We start from the raw sequence: 13,803 nt of genomic DNA on the forward strand, positions 1-13,803 counted from the left end.
CTGAGCGTCACAGAGGCCGAGTGTGTGACTGTGTTCGGAGCCGTGGAGTGGGCGCGGGCTGGGCGGGGTGGGGGGACTGGCTGGCACTGACAGACAAGAGGACGTTTCAGCACAGGATCATTTCCTACCGATGGGGGGCAGGGAGGGGCTGGCCGCCATGGCAACGGGCCTGGGCTCCCGCGCCTGCCCTGGTGACAGTGGAGGGGGTCCTGTGAATGGAGAGGGTGGGAGCCTGAGGAGGCTTGTTTGGTCGAATGAGAGGGGAGTCTTTCAGGACACTTGCTGTAGGGTCCTTGTGTCTTGCCCCGTATAATTAGGCTCCGTTCGGACGTGCGGAATAAATCATGGCCTTTATCCTGAGTGGGGCACAGCTGCAGCCGCCTCATAATAGAGCGCTGTCTGTGCCCGTGGGGACACTCTCAACCAGCGAGGCCTACCCCCTACCTGTGCAGGCGCCTCCTCTGGACAGAGGGTCTGTGAACAGGGTCACCGCTGCCCATGGCCTGCGGGCCCCTGAGTGTCCCCTGGGGGTGGCTGGAGCCTGGAGTGGGGGGTGGCTTGCATGTGGGGCTGGCTGCTCCTGACACAGAGCTGGCGAAGCCTGTGTCTCCCTGTCTTTCCCCAGGTCACACATCTGGTGATGAGGGAACCCAGATGACACATCTGTATCATGCCTCATCTCAAAAGACTTCTATTTTTTAGTTAAAACCTTAAAAAATGTCCATAGCTATCACTGGGAAGTAACTGCCATTTGTTTTCTGCACAACTCTATGCAGGTGGGGTTGTTGCCTATTTTACAGATGAAGAAACTAAGGCTCAGAGATGAAGTAACTTGCCAAGAAGCAGCAGAGCCAGGATTTGAGCCCAAGCATGAGTCACTAAAAATCTTATGATTTGTGTGTCTTTTGGTTCTTGTTTTTCTTTTCTTTCTTTAAAAAAAAAAAGTTTATCTTGAGAGAGAGAGACAGAGAGAATGCAGTGGGGGAGGGGCAGAGAGAGAGAGAGAGAGAGAGAGAGAGAGAGAACCCAAGCAGACTCCAGGCGGTCAGTGCAGAACCCAATGCAGGCTTGAACCCATGAGCCGTGAGACCATGACCTGAACCGCAATCGAAAGCTGGGTGCTTACCCACCTGAGCCACCCAGGCGCCCCTTCTGGTTTTTCTATTGCGCCTTGATGCTGGAATTCCTAGGCCCCATCTTCATTCTGCCTAGAAAACATTCTGCGGATTGCCTTTGGATCTTGTGGGGCCAGCTTTCCCCACCTGGGGGACCTGGTGGAGCACCAGGCCCCCCAGTTGGGTCTCGGCTGGGAGCCCGTGGGATGTGCAGGTGTGCGGCTCCTCCCTGGCGCTGCCCTGCGCTGAGGACTGACTCAGGTGAGGGTGTCTGACCGCCTGGCCCAGGCTGGGTATTTTGGTTGTTGGGCGATTGCTGACAGTCGCTGTAAGGGCATCGATCGTTGCAACAGAATTCTGGGGGATTGTGCCAATTTCTATAGCTTTGAAACAAAAGTTATTCCACATGGCTTGAGAGTTATCCTTTTTTTTTTTAAAAATAATGTTTTATTTATTTTTGAGAGTGAAAGAGAGAGACAGTGTGAGCAGGGGAGGGTCAGATAGAGAGGGAGATACAGAATCTGAAGCAGGCTGCAGGCTCTGAGCTGTCAGCACAGAGCCCAACACGGGGCTCGAACCCATGAACCATGAGATCATGGCCTGAGCGAAGTCGGATGTTTAACTGACTGAGCCACCCAGGTGCCCCTTGAGTGTTGTCCTAATGCCAAGGTCAGTCATCAGAATGGGGCGTGGGGGTCATGGGAGTAATGCTGGGTCTGTGATAGAGACCCAAGCAGGCAGAGGGCACTGTGTGGACGGGGGAGCCCTTCTGCTCGGATTGGCTGTGCCAGGGGGTCGCGGGTCTGGGTGAGTGGGGTGGAGAAGGGGGCCTGGGGACACAAGGGACACTGAGGCAAAGCCTCAGTTGGGGAGATGAAAACTGCAGCCACAGGCCATATCTGTGTCCCGTGGGCAGCAGGCGCCCTGGCTAGGGGACAGGCTCCCAGGCCTGGCCTAGCTGCATTGTCATGGGGGGTGATGCCCTCTGTCCCTCCCTTCCCGTCTCTTACAATCATTCATTCACTCATGCACCAGAGACTCGGCCTGAGCCGCTACCCTGTGTGGGGCACAGCCTGAAGCCAGTCAGCGGCTTAACAAGTGGCCTACTGGGCACTTATTTGGGCCCCTTGCCCTTCACACCCTTTGGGGAGAAAAGACACAAATAAGGCAAATGGACGGCAGCGTTATGCAGCAGGGAGTCCAGACCCAGAGGGGGTGGCAGGTGTTGAGGTCAAGGGCGTGGACACTGAACTGTAGTCCCTGGCATCTAGGATCTGCCCATCACACCTGGTTGGGGGACCCTGAGTCTGAGAGTTCATCTCTCAACCGGGTTCTTCCATCTGCCTATAAGAGGCCGATGGTGGGAATCGGGCTCCTGTGGAGGCTGGTGAGGGGTGGAGAGGCCCCCTGTGCTGGGGTGCCTGGGAAGGGAGGGTGGGAGGGNGCATCAGGAACATGGGTGGCAGATGGGGGTGGGAGTCATGGATGGAGGCCTTTGTACGCCTTTGTGGGGACCCTGAATCTAAATTCCTTCCACCTTTGAGGCACAAAGACACATAAACCATGTTGATTTCCCTTCAGTAGAGACCACAGCTGTTCCCCAAGGCAGGGAGCGGCATCAGAAATTACTCTGCGGTCTTCACAAAAAAGACTCTGTAACGACAGTTCCTGGGTTTGGGGGCCTCCGTCCGACGCAGCTGTGCTTGTCTCTGGAGACAGAAAGAGCCTGTAGATGTTCGGGCCCCTCTTTGTCCGACAGACCCCAAAGGAAGGGGGTGTGCAGGCCGACCAGAGCCGGCCCCCCTGGGCCACCCTGCTGGGCACACTGACATTCACTGTTCACTTACTCACCCACGTTCAAAGACATTCGGGAAATCGATTTTTCAGCAAATGTCAAGGAAATGTCTACTCTGTTCCCTATGATGCTCTAGACTCAGGAAAAGTGGAGAAAAGAAAATTCTCAGGTTTGCTCTGCCATCTAAAGACGGCAAATGCCAGTGTTCTGGTGTATTTCTTTCTAGTCACTTTCCAGTGCGAGTCCCCTTTGTAGGGGGCACATCTGTGGCCTTCCCAGCCACAGGATTAGTTAGCTGCTTTTCTGGGCTGCTGTCTGAGCCTCTGGAGGCTTATGGGCATCAGTAAAGTGGCAGGTGGGCTCCAGAGGTCTCTTTTCCCTGAAAGCTGACCACTTTTCTGGGGAGGAAGGGGGGAGTGGGTCGCTGGTCCCCAACCCCTCCTCCTTCCCACAGGCACCTGTGCCGGCCCTGCCACAACCGCGAGAAGGCCAAGGGTCTGGGCAAGTATGTCTGTCAGCGGTGCCACCTGGTCATTGACGAGCAGCCCCTTATGTTCAAGAACGACGCCTACCACCCAGACCACTTCAGCTGCACCCACTGCGGGTACGTGTACAGCTGAGTAGCTGGGACGGGGCAAGTGGTGAGCTGGGTGCAGGAGGTCAACCAGTTGGAGAGTGGGGCACAGGGCAGAGGCAGGAGGTGTCAGAGAGTGGGGCGCAGGGCGGAGGTAAAAGGCATCGGAGAGTGGGGTGCAGGGAGGAGGCAGGAGGTGTCGGAGAGTGGGGTGCAGGGTCGGGGTGGAAGGCATCAGAGAGTGGGGCATAGGGAGGAGGCAGGAGGTGTGGGAGAGTGGGGTGCAGGGTGGAGGTAGAAGGCATCCATGCAGAAAACACCTCTCTCTGGGGCCCTGATCGGGCAGCACTTTCGGGAGACAGGGTGAGGGAGGGCCAGGCTGCTGGACGTTGGGAGGAAGGAATCAAAGGCTGGAGGGCCAGGGTGAGAGGGGGGTGTTGGTGCTGGTGGAGGAGAGGGGAGGAGAGCCGGGAGAGGCTGCAGATGAGCCCCCCAACTGCCCCAGACACCCAGTCTGGTGCAGAGGGGCCTGAGAACAAACCTGCTTCTCAGAGGGCCTGACAATGCACAACACAGACTGCCTTCTGCAGGCCTGTGCGGGAATCCGTGCCCTGGGGGCCCGTCTGGGGCACAGGAAGTCCCCGAGAGGGCAGAGATCAAAGAGCCGCCTGCCCTGGGCGCTCTGCTGGGCCAGAGTGGGGCCTCTCCAGTAGCTGCTCCCTGGGGCTGCAGGGGCTGGTGGGACCCAGCAGTGCCAGCACAGGCCCTGCAGATGGGCAGGGATGTCACCGGAACCCTGCTCTGTCTTCCAGGAAGGAGCTGACTGCCGAGGCCCGAGAGCTGAAGGGTGAGCTCTACTGCCTGCCGTGTCATGACAAGATGGGCGTCCCCATCTGCGGGGCCTGCCGCCGGCCCATCGAAGGCCGTGTGGTCAACGCACTGGGCAAGCAGTGGCACGTGGAGGTGAGCGAGGCCAGGAGGTGGGGGGAGCCCCAGGCTCACTGTTACATTTGGCCCTGCCGTACCCCCCACCCCATGCTCCCACCCCAGGCCACGTGGTTTGCTCCTAGCAGGGATCTGTGTCTTGGGTGCTGTCCCTGTTCGGCCCTGGCTTCCATGGCAGCCAGGAGACCTGAGTGCACAGACCACGGTCAGGCACCTTTCCTCCTCCCTCTCCTGGCCTTCTAGAGGATTCCAAAGTCGTGAGAAACACTGTCGATCCAAATGTTTACTGCAGTGGGGTACGAGTGGAGGATGTTTACAGCTTACTCGTTTATATTTTATTGTGGCCCTTTACCTGTGTTTTCTAAATTTCTCACTAAAAGTCTGGGTGACTTGTAAAAAAGGAAATGATAAAATCTACAACTCAAAGAGTCACTGACCCGGTTCCCTGGTGGGCATTTGTGGCAGAGCCAGGGAGGCCNGCTCTGCGCCTCCTCACCTCTCTCCTGCGGTGGGCAGGGGCCAGGCCTCAGGGCCAGTCTCCCAGACTCCTCTTCCTGAGAACTATGGGCCTCCAAGCTGGACATGGGGCTTCCCTGATTTCTTGGGGGCAGTGGGGACCTTTCTTCCTGGGTCACCTAAAAATCATACCAATTTTTCTCACTGTTCTGCTTTTCTCCTGTACATTTTAAAGACTCCTGTAACAGGCACTGACTGGCATCTGGGGGAGGTGGTGCTGTCCTTGGAGACGGTGCCCAGGGCACCCTGAGGGATTATGGTTGGCAGAACTGACACAGAGGCAGGGCACACCTGCTGGTTGAGCTCCTCAGTGTGTCTGCCGGGGTTGCCTGGGACTCTCCCCTCTACGCTGTGGGTGCAGACGGCCTTACAGATACGGGTCACAAGGGAAGCCCGTGTCCCCTGCTGCCCCGGCAAGGTCTGTGTTCTGACACCAGCCCAGCCCCCAACCCCCCTGAGGAGGGCGAATCCCTGCACACATGCTGTATGAACCAGAACATGCCGCTCACTGACCCCGGGGCTGGCAGGGGATGCCCACCGGGGGCAGCTCCCCGCAGCCTTCCAGGGAGGCGCCATGCTTCGAGCAGCCCCGCCTGTCAGGGCCCACCATGCCACAAGCTGCCCCCAGCCCTGACGGCTTGGGCCCAGGTTGCCGAGGTGGAGCAGCCCTGGAGAGGATGGTGATGTCACTGGGAGTCTGGGAAGGAGCGGGATCTGCCATCTCGTGGGCCCTCCATGGAGGTGGCGGCCTCACTGCCTGGCTGTGAGTCCGCTGAGGGCATCCCACTGGCCTCTGCTGCCTGTCTGTCCATCTGCTGGGCTGCACGCTCCGGCCTGAGCTGCCCCGCCTGCCCCTCTCCTCTCAGCACTTTGTCTGCGCCAAGTGTGAGAAGCCGTTCCTGGGGCACCGGCACTACGAGAAGAAGGGCCTGGCCTACTGTGAGACCCACTACAACCAGGTATGGCTGGAGGGGGGGCGGTGGGCAGAGGGTGGAGAGGCCCGGGGCTGGAGGGTGGCTGGGGGGCACTTGCAGGGAGATTTGCTGCCTGAGCAACCGAGTGCTCCTTGTGGGTGGCAGAGGACCTGTCAGTCCCTCCAGAGCCTGTGGTGGCCGCGTGCCCTATCGTCCGAGACGCCGGCCCAGACCCATCGTGGGGACTGACCGAGAGGGCAGAGTGAGAGCCTGGGTTTGGAGGCCAGCATGTGCTGCTGTCCTCCAGTCTGGCAGAGTCACCCAGCGGCCGTGGTCCAGAGTCAGGGCCCACGGCCCTCTGGGGACACCAGTGGGAGCAACGGGGACTCTTGGGAGCGATGCTCAGCCTGCCGTCGGTCCCGGGTGGTGGTTCTGATGGGCTGGGGTGCCTGCGCCTCAGGCCCGAGGCCGCACCTGGTGGGAAGGGCTGGTGTCTCAGGAAGGTGCCCACAGCAGCTGTTTGGGGCGGCGCTGAGCTGGGGTGTGTGACCTCTGCAACGAGCCTGACAGCTGCTCTGTCCACAGCTCTTCGGAGACGTCTGCTATAACTGCAGTCATGTGATCGAGGGAGATGGTAAGGCTCCTCTGTCCCTGTGTACCCTGCCCCCTGCACACCCCCATCTGTCTGCTCCTCTGGGTGGGGGTCCGGCAGCTGCGGGCCCAGCTGGTCCGGGGTGCTAAGCCTGCCCCCCTCCGCCCTTCACAGTGGTGTCAGCCCTCAACAAGGCCTGGTGTGTGAACTGCTTCTCCTGCTCCACCTGCAACAGCAAGCTCACGCTGAAGTAAGTGTTGCCGTCTCCCGGGCAGGCGGGCAGACAGGGGCCGCACAGCACCTTGCTCTCCGGGAGCCTGTCACGGGAGCTCAGACTTGCGTGGCCTTGCCGTGGGCTCTTCATCAGGCTTTCCCTGAGTGTCTGCTGCGGTCAGGGCCTGGGAAGGCAGAGGCAGCCCCCAGCCCCCAGGAGGCAGATCGAGGGGCCCCCAGGGCATGGTGAGAGGGCAGGGATATGAGCCCCCAACACACCCACAGAGACACTGGGCTCTGGGGAGGGAAGGGCATGCCAGCTCAGGGAACAGCATTTTCAAAGGCTGGCTTATCCGGAAACTACCAGAAGTGTGGGATTGCCGGAGCAGTGAGGGGAGGTGGAGCCCAGGTCTCTGAGGATGGCAGGGAGTCATGGCCGGTGCTGGAGTATCAGAACCCAACAGAAGCTTCTGTGAGGGAGAGGAGGCCCGGAAGCCCACCTCCTTGTCCACTGTGACCCGTGGCCGGAGCTTGCCCTGGGATGTGGATTGCTGTGGGCCAGGGGCAGGGGAGCCCGCTGCCCCGCCTCTGAGGGCCGAGCTGCTGAGGCCTGGGCTCTCCTGACTGCTGGACTTCCTCCCCAGGAACAAGTTTGTGGAGTTCGACATGAAGCCCGTGTGTAAGCGATGCTACGAGAAATTCCCCCTGGAGCTGAAGAAGCGGCTGAAGAAGCTGTCGGAGCTGGCGGCCCGCAAGGCCCACCCCAAGTCTGTGGGCCTCAACTCCGCCTGAGGGGCCACCTGCCTGCCTTCCGCCTTGTCTCCCCCTTGCTGCTGGCGCCCCTGCTTCTGGTGCTGCCTCTACTCATCTCTGCGCCCCCTTCCCCCTCCCCTCCCCCAGCTCGTCTCCCCCTCCTCCCCAGGCCCCTTTTCTCTCCTCCTTCCTTCAGTGCAGGCAGGGCCCTTGAGCCTGTGACAGGCCTGTGCCCACAAGCCTTAGCTCGAGATCCTCCAGGGACATGAGGGATGGGGGCCTGGGGGTCACCTGGCCCTGGTCGTGGACCCCACTGCTCCCAGCCTGCTTGTCCTGACCGCTCCTATTCCTGCAGCAGCCCCGCCCCCCACCAGCTCACATCCTCCCGCAGGAGTTGGGGCAGCCTCCACCCCAGAGTGGTCCCACCATGTGCACATGGCCCCGAGGAGGCCACAGCCAGGCAGCTATCCTGGCCATGAGGACGGGGGCCTCTGGGAAGCCACCCTTTCATGCTTGGCCATGCACTCACTCAACCAAGTAGGATCCTGTGCTTAAACCGGGCCAGCAAATCCTGCCCACAATCGTCAGAAGGGACAAGGACCCCCTCCTTCCATCCCTCATGAGGCCTCTTTCCGGAAGTCTGTTGGGGGGTCAGGGGCCCCGTGGTTCCCCCGAGCTCCTCTGTGGTCCCTGCTCCCCACTACCCCCACACGCTGGCCCTCTGGATGCAGTTGGCTGAGGGCCAGAAGGTTGGGTGCGTGGCTCATTCCGACCTTCCAGGAAGCACAGGACCTGGTGCTTGCACAGTGAATGAAGGCTTATTTACACGACCCCATGACCCGTGTGGTTTATGGCGTGGGAATGAGGCCGTGGGGCAGCAGCCCCTGTGGACACAGTGTTTGGGGCTGTTGACAGACACCAAATAGGACAGGAGAATTGTCCCCATGGGACCCAGCCCTTGTTCCCAGGGCCAGGCTGCTATCAGGACTTGGAGACAAGGCCATCCGGAAACCCCGGGTCCATGAAGGCCGGCCAGGCGGGTAGGATGGTGGGGGCAGACTCCTATGGGGCCTGCTGGCACAGCGGGGGTAGACCCAGGCCACTAAGGCCCTGTGTCCAGCTCTGCTCCTGCCTGGGCACAGGTTCAGGGAAGCCAGCAGCCAGAGAGCAGGCGGGCCTGGCCTGAGCCCACACCAGTTCCCCCAGGACAGTTCTGCATCCCAGTGCCCTGCAGGGGAAGGAGAGATAGTGTGCAAAGGGGCCTCGCAGGAAGAGAGGGAGGGAGGGAGGAGGAAAGGAGGTGGGGGGAAGGGAGAGGAAGGGAAGAGGGAGAAACCAATGAAGTCATCTCCTGAGAATGGCACTGTCATCCGGGTGTCCCCAGAGAAGTCACAAAGCTTTTCATTTTTCTGGAAGAGACCCTTTGCTGGCCAGTGCCTCCTAGGCCTCCTACCCACCTGGCCCCCACCCTCTTCCCTCGCTAACACACAGCACACTGCTCCAGGAAGCTTTATTGAACATTCTGGGGGGAGTCCTCTCTGCCGTCCCCCCATCAGCCTGGAGGCCAGCCCCACCCCAGCCTCCCCACTTTGGCTTCTATGCCCAGCCTCTCAGGAAAGGTGGCCGAGCCGGCGCGCTGAGGAGTGCGGGGGTGTGTTTTGAGAGAAGGTGGCATGAAAGGGTGCTTGCAGAGGGCAGGCCCTGGGCCAGGAAGAGGGCCCCAGGGAAGTGCCACCAGGCCCCCAGACTGGGAAGAGGAGGTGAGTGGGCAGGCCGATCCCTGGTGCTAAGGAGCTGCCTGGGCTGGGGCCTGGGAGCCTCGCTGCTTGTTCACGGTGCTCAGCAGCTGCTGCACGTAGGAGGTCAGCAGGTCATCCATCTTGTAACCCTGGACACGGGAAAGAGGGGTTGGCGGCTGGGAGGTGCAGGGGTGGGGGGCTCGGATCAGGGCCGGGTGGTACCCAGTTGCTGCCTCAAGGGTGCACTGGACAGGGAGGCAAGGAGGCAAGCGGGGCCCCTGCTGCCGAGAACGGAGCCCCCTCCCTCCTCAGAGCCGCCCAGGACCACAGGGGGCCTCGCCATCACGGTCCCTGGCTGACGGTCCCAGCCTTTTCCTTGCCTCTCCTTCCAGCCTCTGCTGGCCCAGCCTGGCCTTGCCCCGCTCCGGGCATAGGAGCCCGATCCTCACAGCTGGCAACTTGCCTGGCGGCAGTGGGGGCTCAGGGCAGGGGGACCTAGTCCCCGGTGCCTCTGTGTCTGTGTGTCTGGGCTGGGAGGAAGGCCCTGGGAGTCTGGGGCTCACCAGAGAAGTCTCACACAGCAGGCGGCTGCCCCGGGCCAGGCTCCCCAGCGCCATGTGGAAGTAGGTGCTGCCGCTGCTCCAGCTGGAGATCTTGGTGAAGGGGTAGGTGGTGAGCAGCTCCTGTGGGAGAGCAGGCGGGGTGGGTGGGGTCCAGCAGAAACCCAAGGGGCTAGAGGGCTGAGCCCGGGCTGCCGCTCTGGGGTCCTCCAGAGTCCCTGGGGCTGTGTGAAGGGTGAGAGGGGGCAGGGGTACGACCTCTGCGGGGGTTGGGGGGTTCCTGGGACCCAGGCAGCTTCTGCAGCCCTGCCGGGGCCCAGCTGTTACCTTGGTCTTGGGGTGGATGAGCAGAACCCCGTGTCGGTTGATGGCGATGACGATGATGTCCGGGTAGGAGGGCTCTGAGGTTTGCTGGGGAGGGGACGCAGCGGTCACAGCCCCACCGGAGAGGCCAGGGGGCCGCCTCCCCGAGACACACGGGGGCACATACACGTGTGCACATACACATCCTCTGTCCAGTGCAGGTGGCCAGGCCCACCCTGAGGCATGTTTAGAGAGAAGCTGGGGCTGTTGGGGCGAGGGCCGGGCGAGGCTCCCTCGGGCGAGGATGGCTGGGGGTGGGGGAGGCCTACCTTCACCTGGAAGAAGGCAGACCCGAAAGTGGGCCACCGGCAGATCCACTTAAGGAAGGCCGTTTTGGCCTCCTCTACCGTCTTCTCCTTGTTCTTGTCATAGGCCAGAAGGATGTTCTGGGGTGGGGGTGGTAAGGACCAGTGAGGGCCGGAGGTGGGGCTAGTGCCTGACCGAGCCCTCCACACAGCATCCCTGAGGCCCCAGTCCAACGCCACACCTGTGTGCCCATGGCCAGCCTGGGGGGCACTTCCAGCCAAGTGTGACCTTAACCCCCTCATCTCCCAGGAGCTGTGGATAGCACACACAGGGGGTGACACTCGCAGACCCAGCACACCCTCCATGACCGGAATAGGTCATCTGGCCCCAGCAGGGCCTGGCACCGATGCACCCAAGGCCCCCCCACCTCCCCAGCCCCATCAGGGACCTTTTTCCATTCCTCAGCGGACATCAGACGCGTGAGGTTCTCAGGTACAAGCTGCCTCAGGATCTTGGGGACATTCGCGAGCTGGGAGTGGTCATTGTCGAACTGGGCCTTGTAGATGAGGCCCGCCAGGTGGACCGCATCCTCCTGAGAGCACTTGTGGAAGCCACGGAGGTACTTGGGCAGCTCCTGAGTGACAGACATGTTGGCCTTAGGCTGCTGCTCCCCTCCCCCCATTCTGCTCAGGTGGCAGAGGTATTAGTTCACCTTCAGGCAGGAGACAGAGCAAGCGACCCTCAGGGGAGGCCTTCTGGCAGGGGCCTTGAGTTGGGACAGGACTCCTTGACTCCTCATCTTGGAGGTGGTGGCCTGCCCTACCCATGTGCGGTTGGGACCCTCTGTCCCCTCCCATTCCCAGCAGTCACACTGTGGGTGCTGGTGTGGTCACGGTCCCCAAAGCCTGCTGCCCCTCTGCTCCTGCTGCAGAACCCTCAGGGCCCAGCCCGCCCACCACTCAGGGCCTCCACAGCCTCCAGAAGCCCCTGGAGAGGGCAGTGCCCAGAGCAAGGCAGCTGTGTCTCAGGGTGGGCATGGGGCGGAGTGAAGGCGGACCTGGGAGGGAGCCCAGGTACCTGGTGGTAATGAAGAATGGTGTCTGCGTTTACATCCTTTCCCGGGGCCACGTTCAGCCACAGTTTCCGCATGAAGTACACCTGGTAGGGGAGCATCGCCAGCACCCCTGGGCAGGGCGGGCAGTGAGCACCAAGCCTGTGCTGTGGCCCCACACATTCCTGGACCTGTGCTCCCCACCCCTTCTCATGGCGGGGACATTGCTGCCCACCTCCCCACACCGCTGCCCATCATGCTGTGTCTGCTCCTGCTGCCCCCGGCTGGAGAGCCTCACCCCCCTCCCTCCCTGACCCCCAGCTCTTCCTCCTTCAGGACTGGTGGAGAGGCCACTCTCTCCAGGGATGCTCCTGGGCCTCTCTGTGGGGGGTCAGGCCCCCACATCGCCTTCATCACCCCGCAGTGCAGCCATCAGCCATCTGTTCTAGGCCTGCCCCCCACCCTGCCGCTGCTCAGCCATACCCATGACCCAGGGGATCTAAGGGGGGAATGAATGAATCAATGAATGGGCAGGGGCCATGCAAGAGGTGCCAGGGGAACCTTCTGACCCTGGCCCAGGGAGGCAGTTCCCCTTCCCTGCGTCCTCCATACCAGCCATATCCTTCCTTCCTCACCCCTTTCCCCCTCCTCTTACCTTCTTTCTGGGGCTTGTTCTTCCTCACCCAATCAGACACTTCCCTCAAGGAGTCAAAGAAGAAGTCTCCCTCCTTCTGGCTGATGACCTGGAGTGGGCGGGGAGGAAGGCAGAGGGAGCTGTGCAGGCTGAAGGGCTTCCAGGGGAGTGCCCCCCCACCCCCGTCCCGGGTCCTGCCAGCCCGTATGGGAGGCTAGGTGTTGCTCTGAATTGGGTCTCCCTTGCTTGGGGCCTGTCCCTGCATTGTGCCGCTCCACTAGCCCACCCACCCTCATCCTGATACCCTGGGCAGGGAGGGTCTGGCCCAGCACACAGGAGCAATGCCCTGGATCCCAGATGCCTGCCCACCTCCCCCTCCGGCCCTGGCCCACCCGCCATGGCACCTTGTCAGCGATCTTGATGAAGAGGCTACAGCCTTCCCAGGAGGCCAGCTGCAGCCTGGTGGCGACGCTCTGGCATACATCCCGCACCCGCGTGTTCGTGCCTACCTCCAGCATCTGGGCAGAGAAGCAGCGTGTGACCATCGAGGCCCAGCCTGGGATGACCCACCATAGCCTGGAGCTGTTTCTCCTGCTGAAGGCCGACAGGACTTGCCGCAGCCTGAGAAGGAGCAGCCTCCCTTTCTGGAAAACCAGCTGGATGCTTAAGTTGTTCAGTCAGAGCTTATCGCCTTGGGGGCCCAGGATGCTCGGCCTTTGAACTTCCTTTGAGAGCCCTGTAGCCAGACTGTGGGAACCTTCCCTGGTGTGACCCATTGTCTCTAAGGCCGTAAAGGCCACACAGCTGCTGGGAAAGGCTGCAGGGGCACATGGCCCTCCGTCCCTTGCCCCACACCTCACTGCTGCCCCTTGGCTGGGGGCCTCTCCACCACACCTGGCGCCTGATGGTCCCCCTCCTACCCTGCGGCCACACAGGCTCGGTCCACAGGCATGCCTAGTGGCTGCACCTGCTCCCTTATGCCCCAGGGCAGGGTTAGAAGCCCATCAGGACCTGTGCCCTCAGACTTGGTTTTGCTGCCCACCCTGATGGCCTCCTCTTGGCATACCTTGGCCAGGAGTGCCCCCTACACCTTTGGGATCTCCCTGATTTCCAGCCCCACCCTCAGGGCAGCCCCTCCCTGCACTGGCCTAGAGTGCCCCCATACCTCCAGAACTTCCCCCAGCACTAGCAGCACCCCTGTGGGGCACCAGCGAGGGCAGAGCAGACAGAGCCTGGGGCAGAGGGGCGGGGCAGGAGGCTCCCTCTAGCTCTGAAAACAGTGTCTGTCTGCTGAGCTGATCCTTGGGGAGCAAGACAGGGAGGGCTTTGTTGTGGGCAAAAGCTGCAGCTCGGCACCTGGGGCGGAAGGCTCACCTCGCTCGTGTCATTGGGGAAGCAGATCTTGTGGCAGATGCGGGTGATGTTCTGTTCCATGGCCTCCACCTCCACCAGGTGTGGGGGCTGCTTCCGGGGCCCCATCCTAGAGCCAGACAGTGCTTGCTGAGCACAGCACCCTGCCCCACCCCCAGCCTGGACCAGTCCGGGCTCCGGCCACCAGCCTCCAAGTTGAAGTGTGTGACAGACACACACAGTGATAACTCCACAACCCCAGTGGAGGACGGGGGCCTCGGGGCTGACCCTGCCTGGGGCGCTCGGCACCAGGCCCAGAGGCAGCAGCAGAGGCCAGCCTGGACTCACTTTCTAGGTGACCTGTAGCTCTGAGGAGTCGGGGAAGTCCTGGGACACACATGGGGGGCGGGGGGGGGGGGGGGGATCTGGTCTGACCCGGAACT

The 13,803-nt window shown here is 61.6% G+C and overlaps 2 protein-coding genes across 3 annotated transcripts in view; one reads left to right on the forward strand and one right to left on the reverse strand.

Moving 5' to 3' along the window:
- Window positions 1-8,247, forward strand: part of LIMS2 (LIM zinc finger domain containing 2) — a 45,935-nt gene extending 37,688 nt beyond the window's left edge. For both annotated transcript variants that reach the window (XM_077766753.1, XM_077766752.1), the window contains exons 5-10: window positions 3,365-3,514; window positions 4,297-4,447; window positions 5,812-5,904; window positions 6,445-6,493; window positions 6,626-6,701; window positions 7,309-8,247. In XM_077766753.1, coding sequence (XP_077622879.1) covers window positions 3,365-3,514; window positions 4,297-4,447; window positions 5,812-5,904; window positions 6,445-6,493; window positions 6,626-6,701; window positions 7,309-7,456 — 667 coding nt within the window. In that variant the 3' untranslated portion in view covers window positions 7,457-8,247. The remainder of the gene's footprint in view (window positions 1-3,364; window positions 3,515-4,296; window positions 4,448-5,811; window positions 5,905-6,444; window positions 6,494-6,625; window positions 6,702-7,308) is intronic.
- A 663-nt stretch (window positions 8,248-8,910) lies between these two features.
- The window catches only part of MYO7B (myosin VIIB), a 77,635-nt gene continuing 72,742 nt past the window's right edge, over window positions 8,911-13,803 (reverse strand). Inside the window, exons 40-48 of the mRNA XM_077766786.1 lie at window positions 13,385-13,490; window positions 12,415-12,528; window positions 12,032-12,119; window positions 11,403-11,509; window positions 10,774-10,959; window positions 10,349-10,465; window positions 10,044-10,127; window positions 9,720-9,839; window positions 8,911-9,305 (exon numbers count right to left, since the gene is read on the reverse strand). Coding sequence (XP_077622912.1) covers window positions 9,204-9,305; window positions 9,720-9,839; window positions 10,044-10,127; window positions 10,349-10,465; window positions 10,774-10,959; window positions 11,403-11,509; window positions 12,032-12,119; window positions 12,415-12,528; window positions 13,385-13,490 — 1,024 coding nt within the window. The 3' untranslated portion in view covers window positions 8,911-9,203. The remainder of the gene's footprint in view (window positions 9,306-9,719; window positions 9,840-10,043; window positions 10,128-10,348; window positions 10,466-10,773; window positions 10,960-11,402; window positions 11,510-12,031; window positions 12,120-12,414; window positions 12,529-13,384; window positions 13,491-13,803) is intronic.

The sequence above is a fragment of the Crocuta crocuta genome, unplaced genomic scaffold (assembly GCF_008692635.1).
Source record: "Crocuta crocuta isolate KB4526 unplaced genomic scaffold, BGI_CrCroc_1.0 scaffold5, whole genome shotgun sequence".
NCBI classification, from domain to species: domain Eukaryota; kingdom Metazoa; phylum Chordata; class Mammalia; order Carnivora; family Hyaenidae; genus Crocuta; species Crocuta crocuta.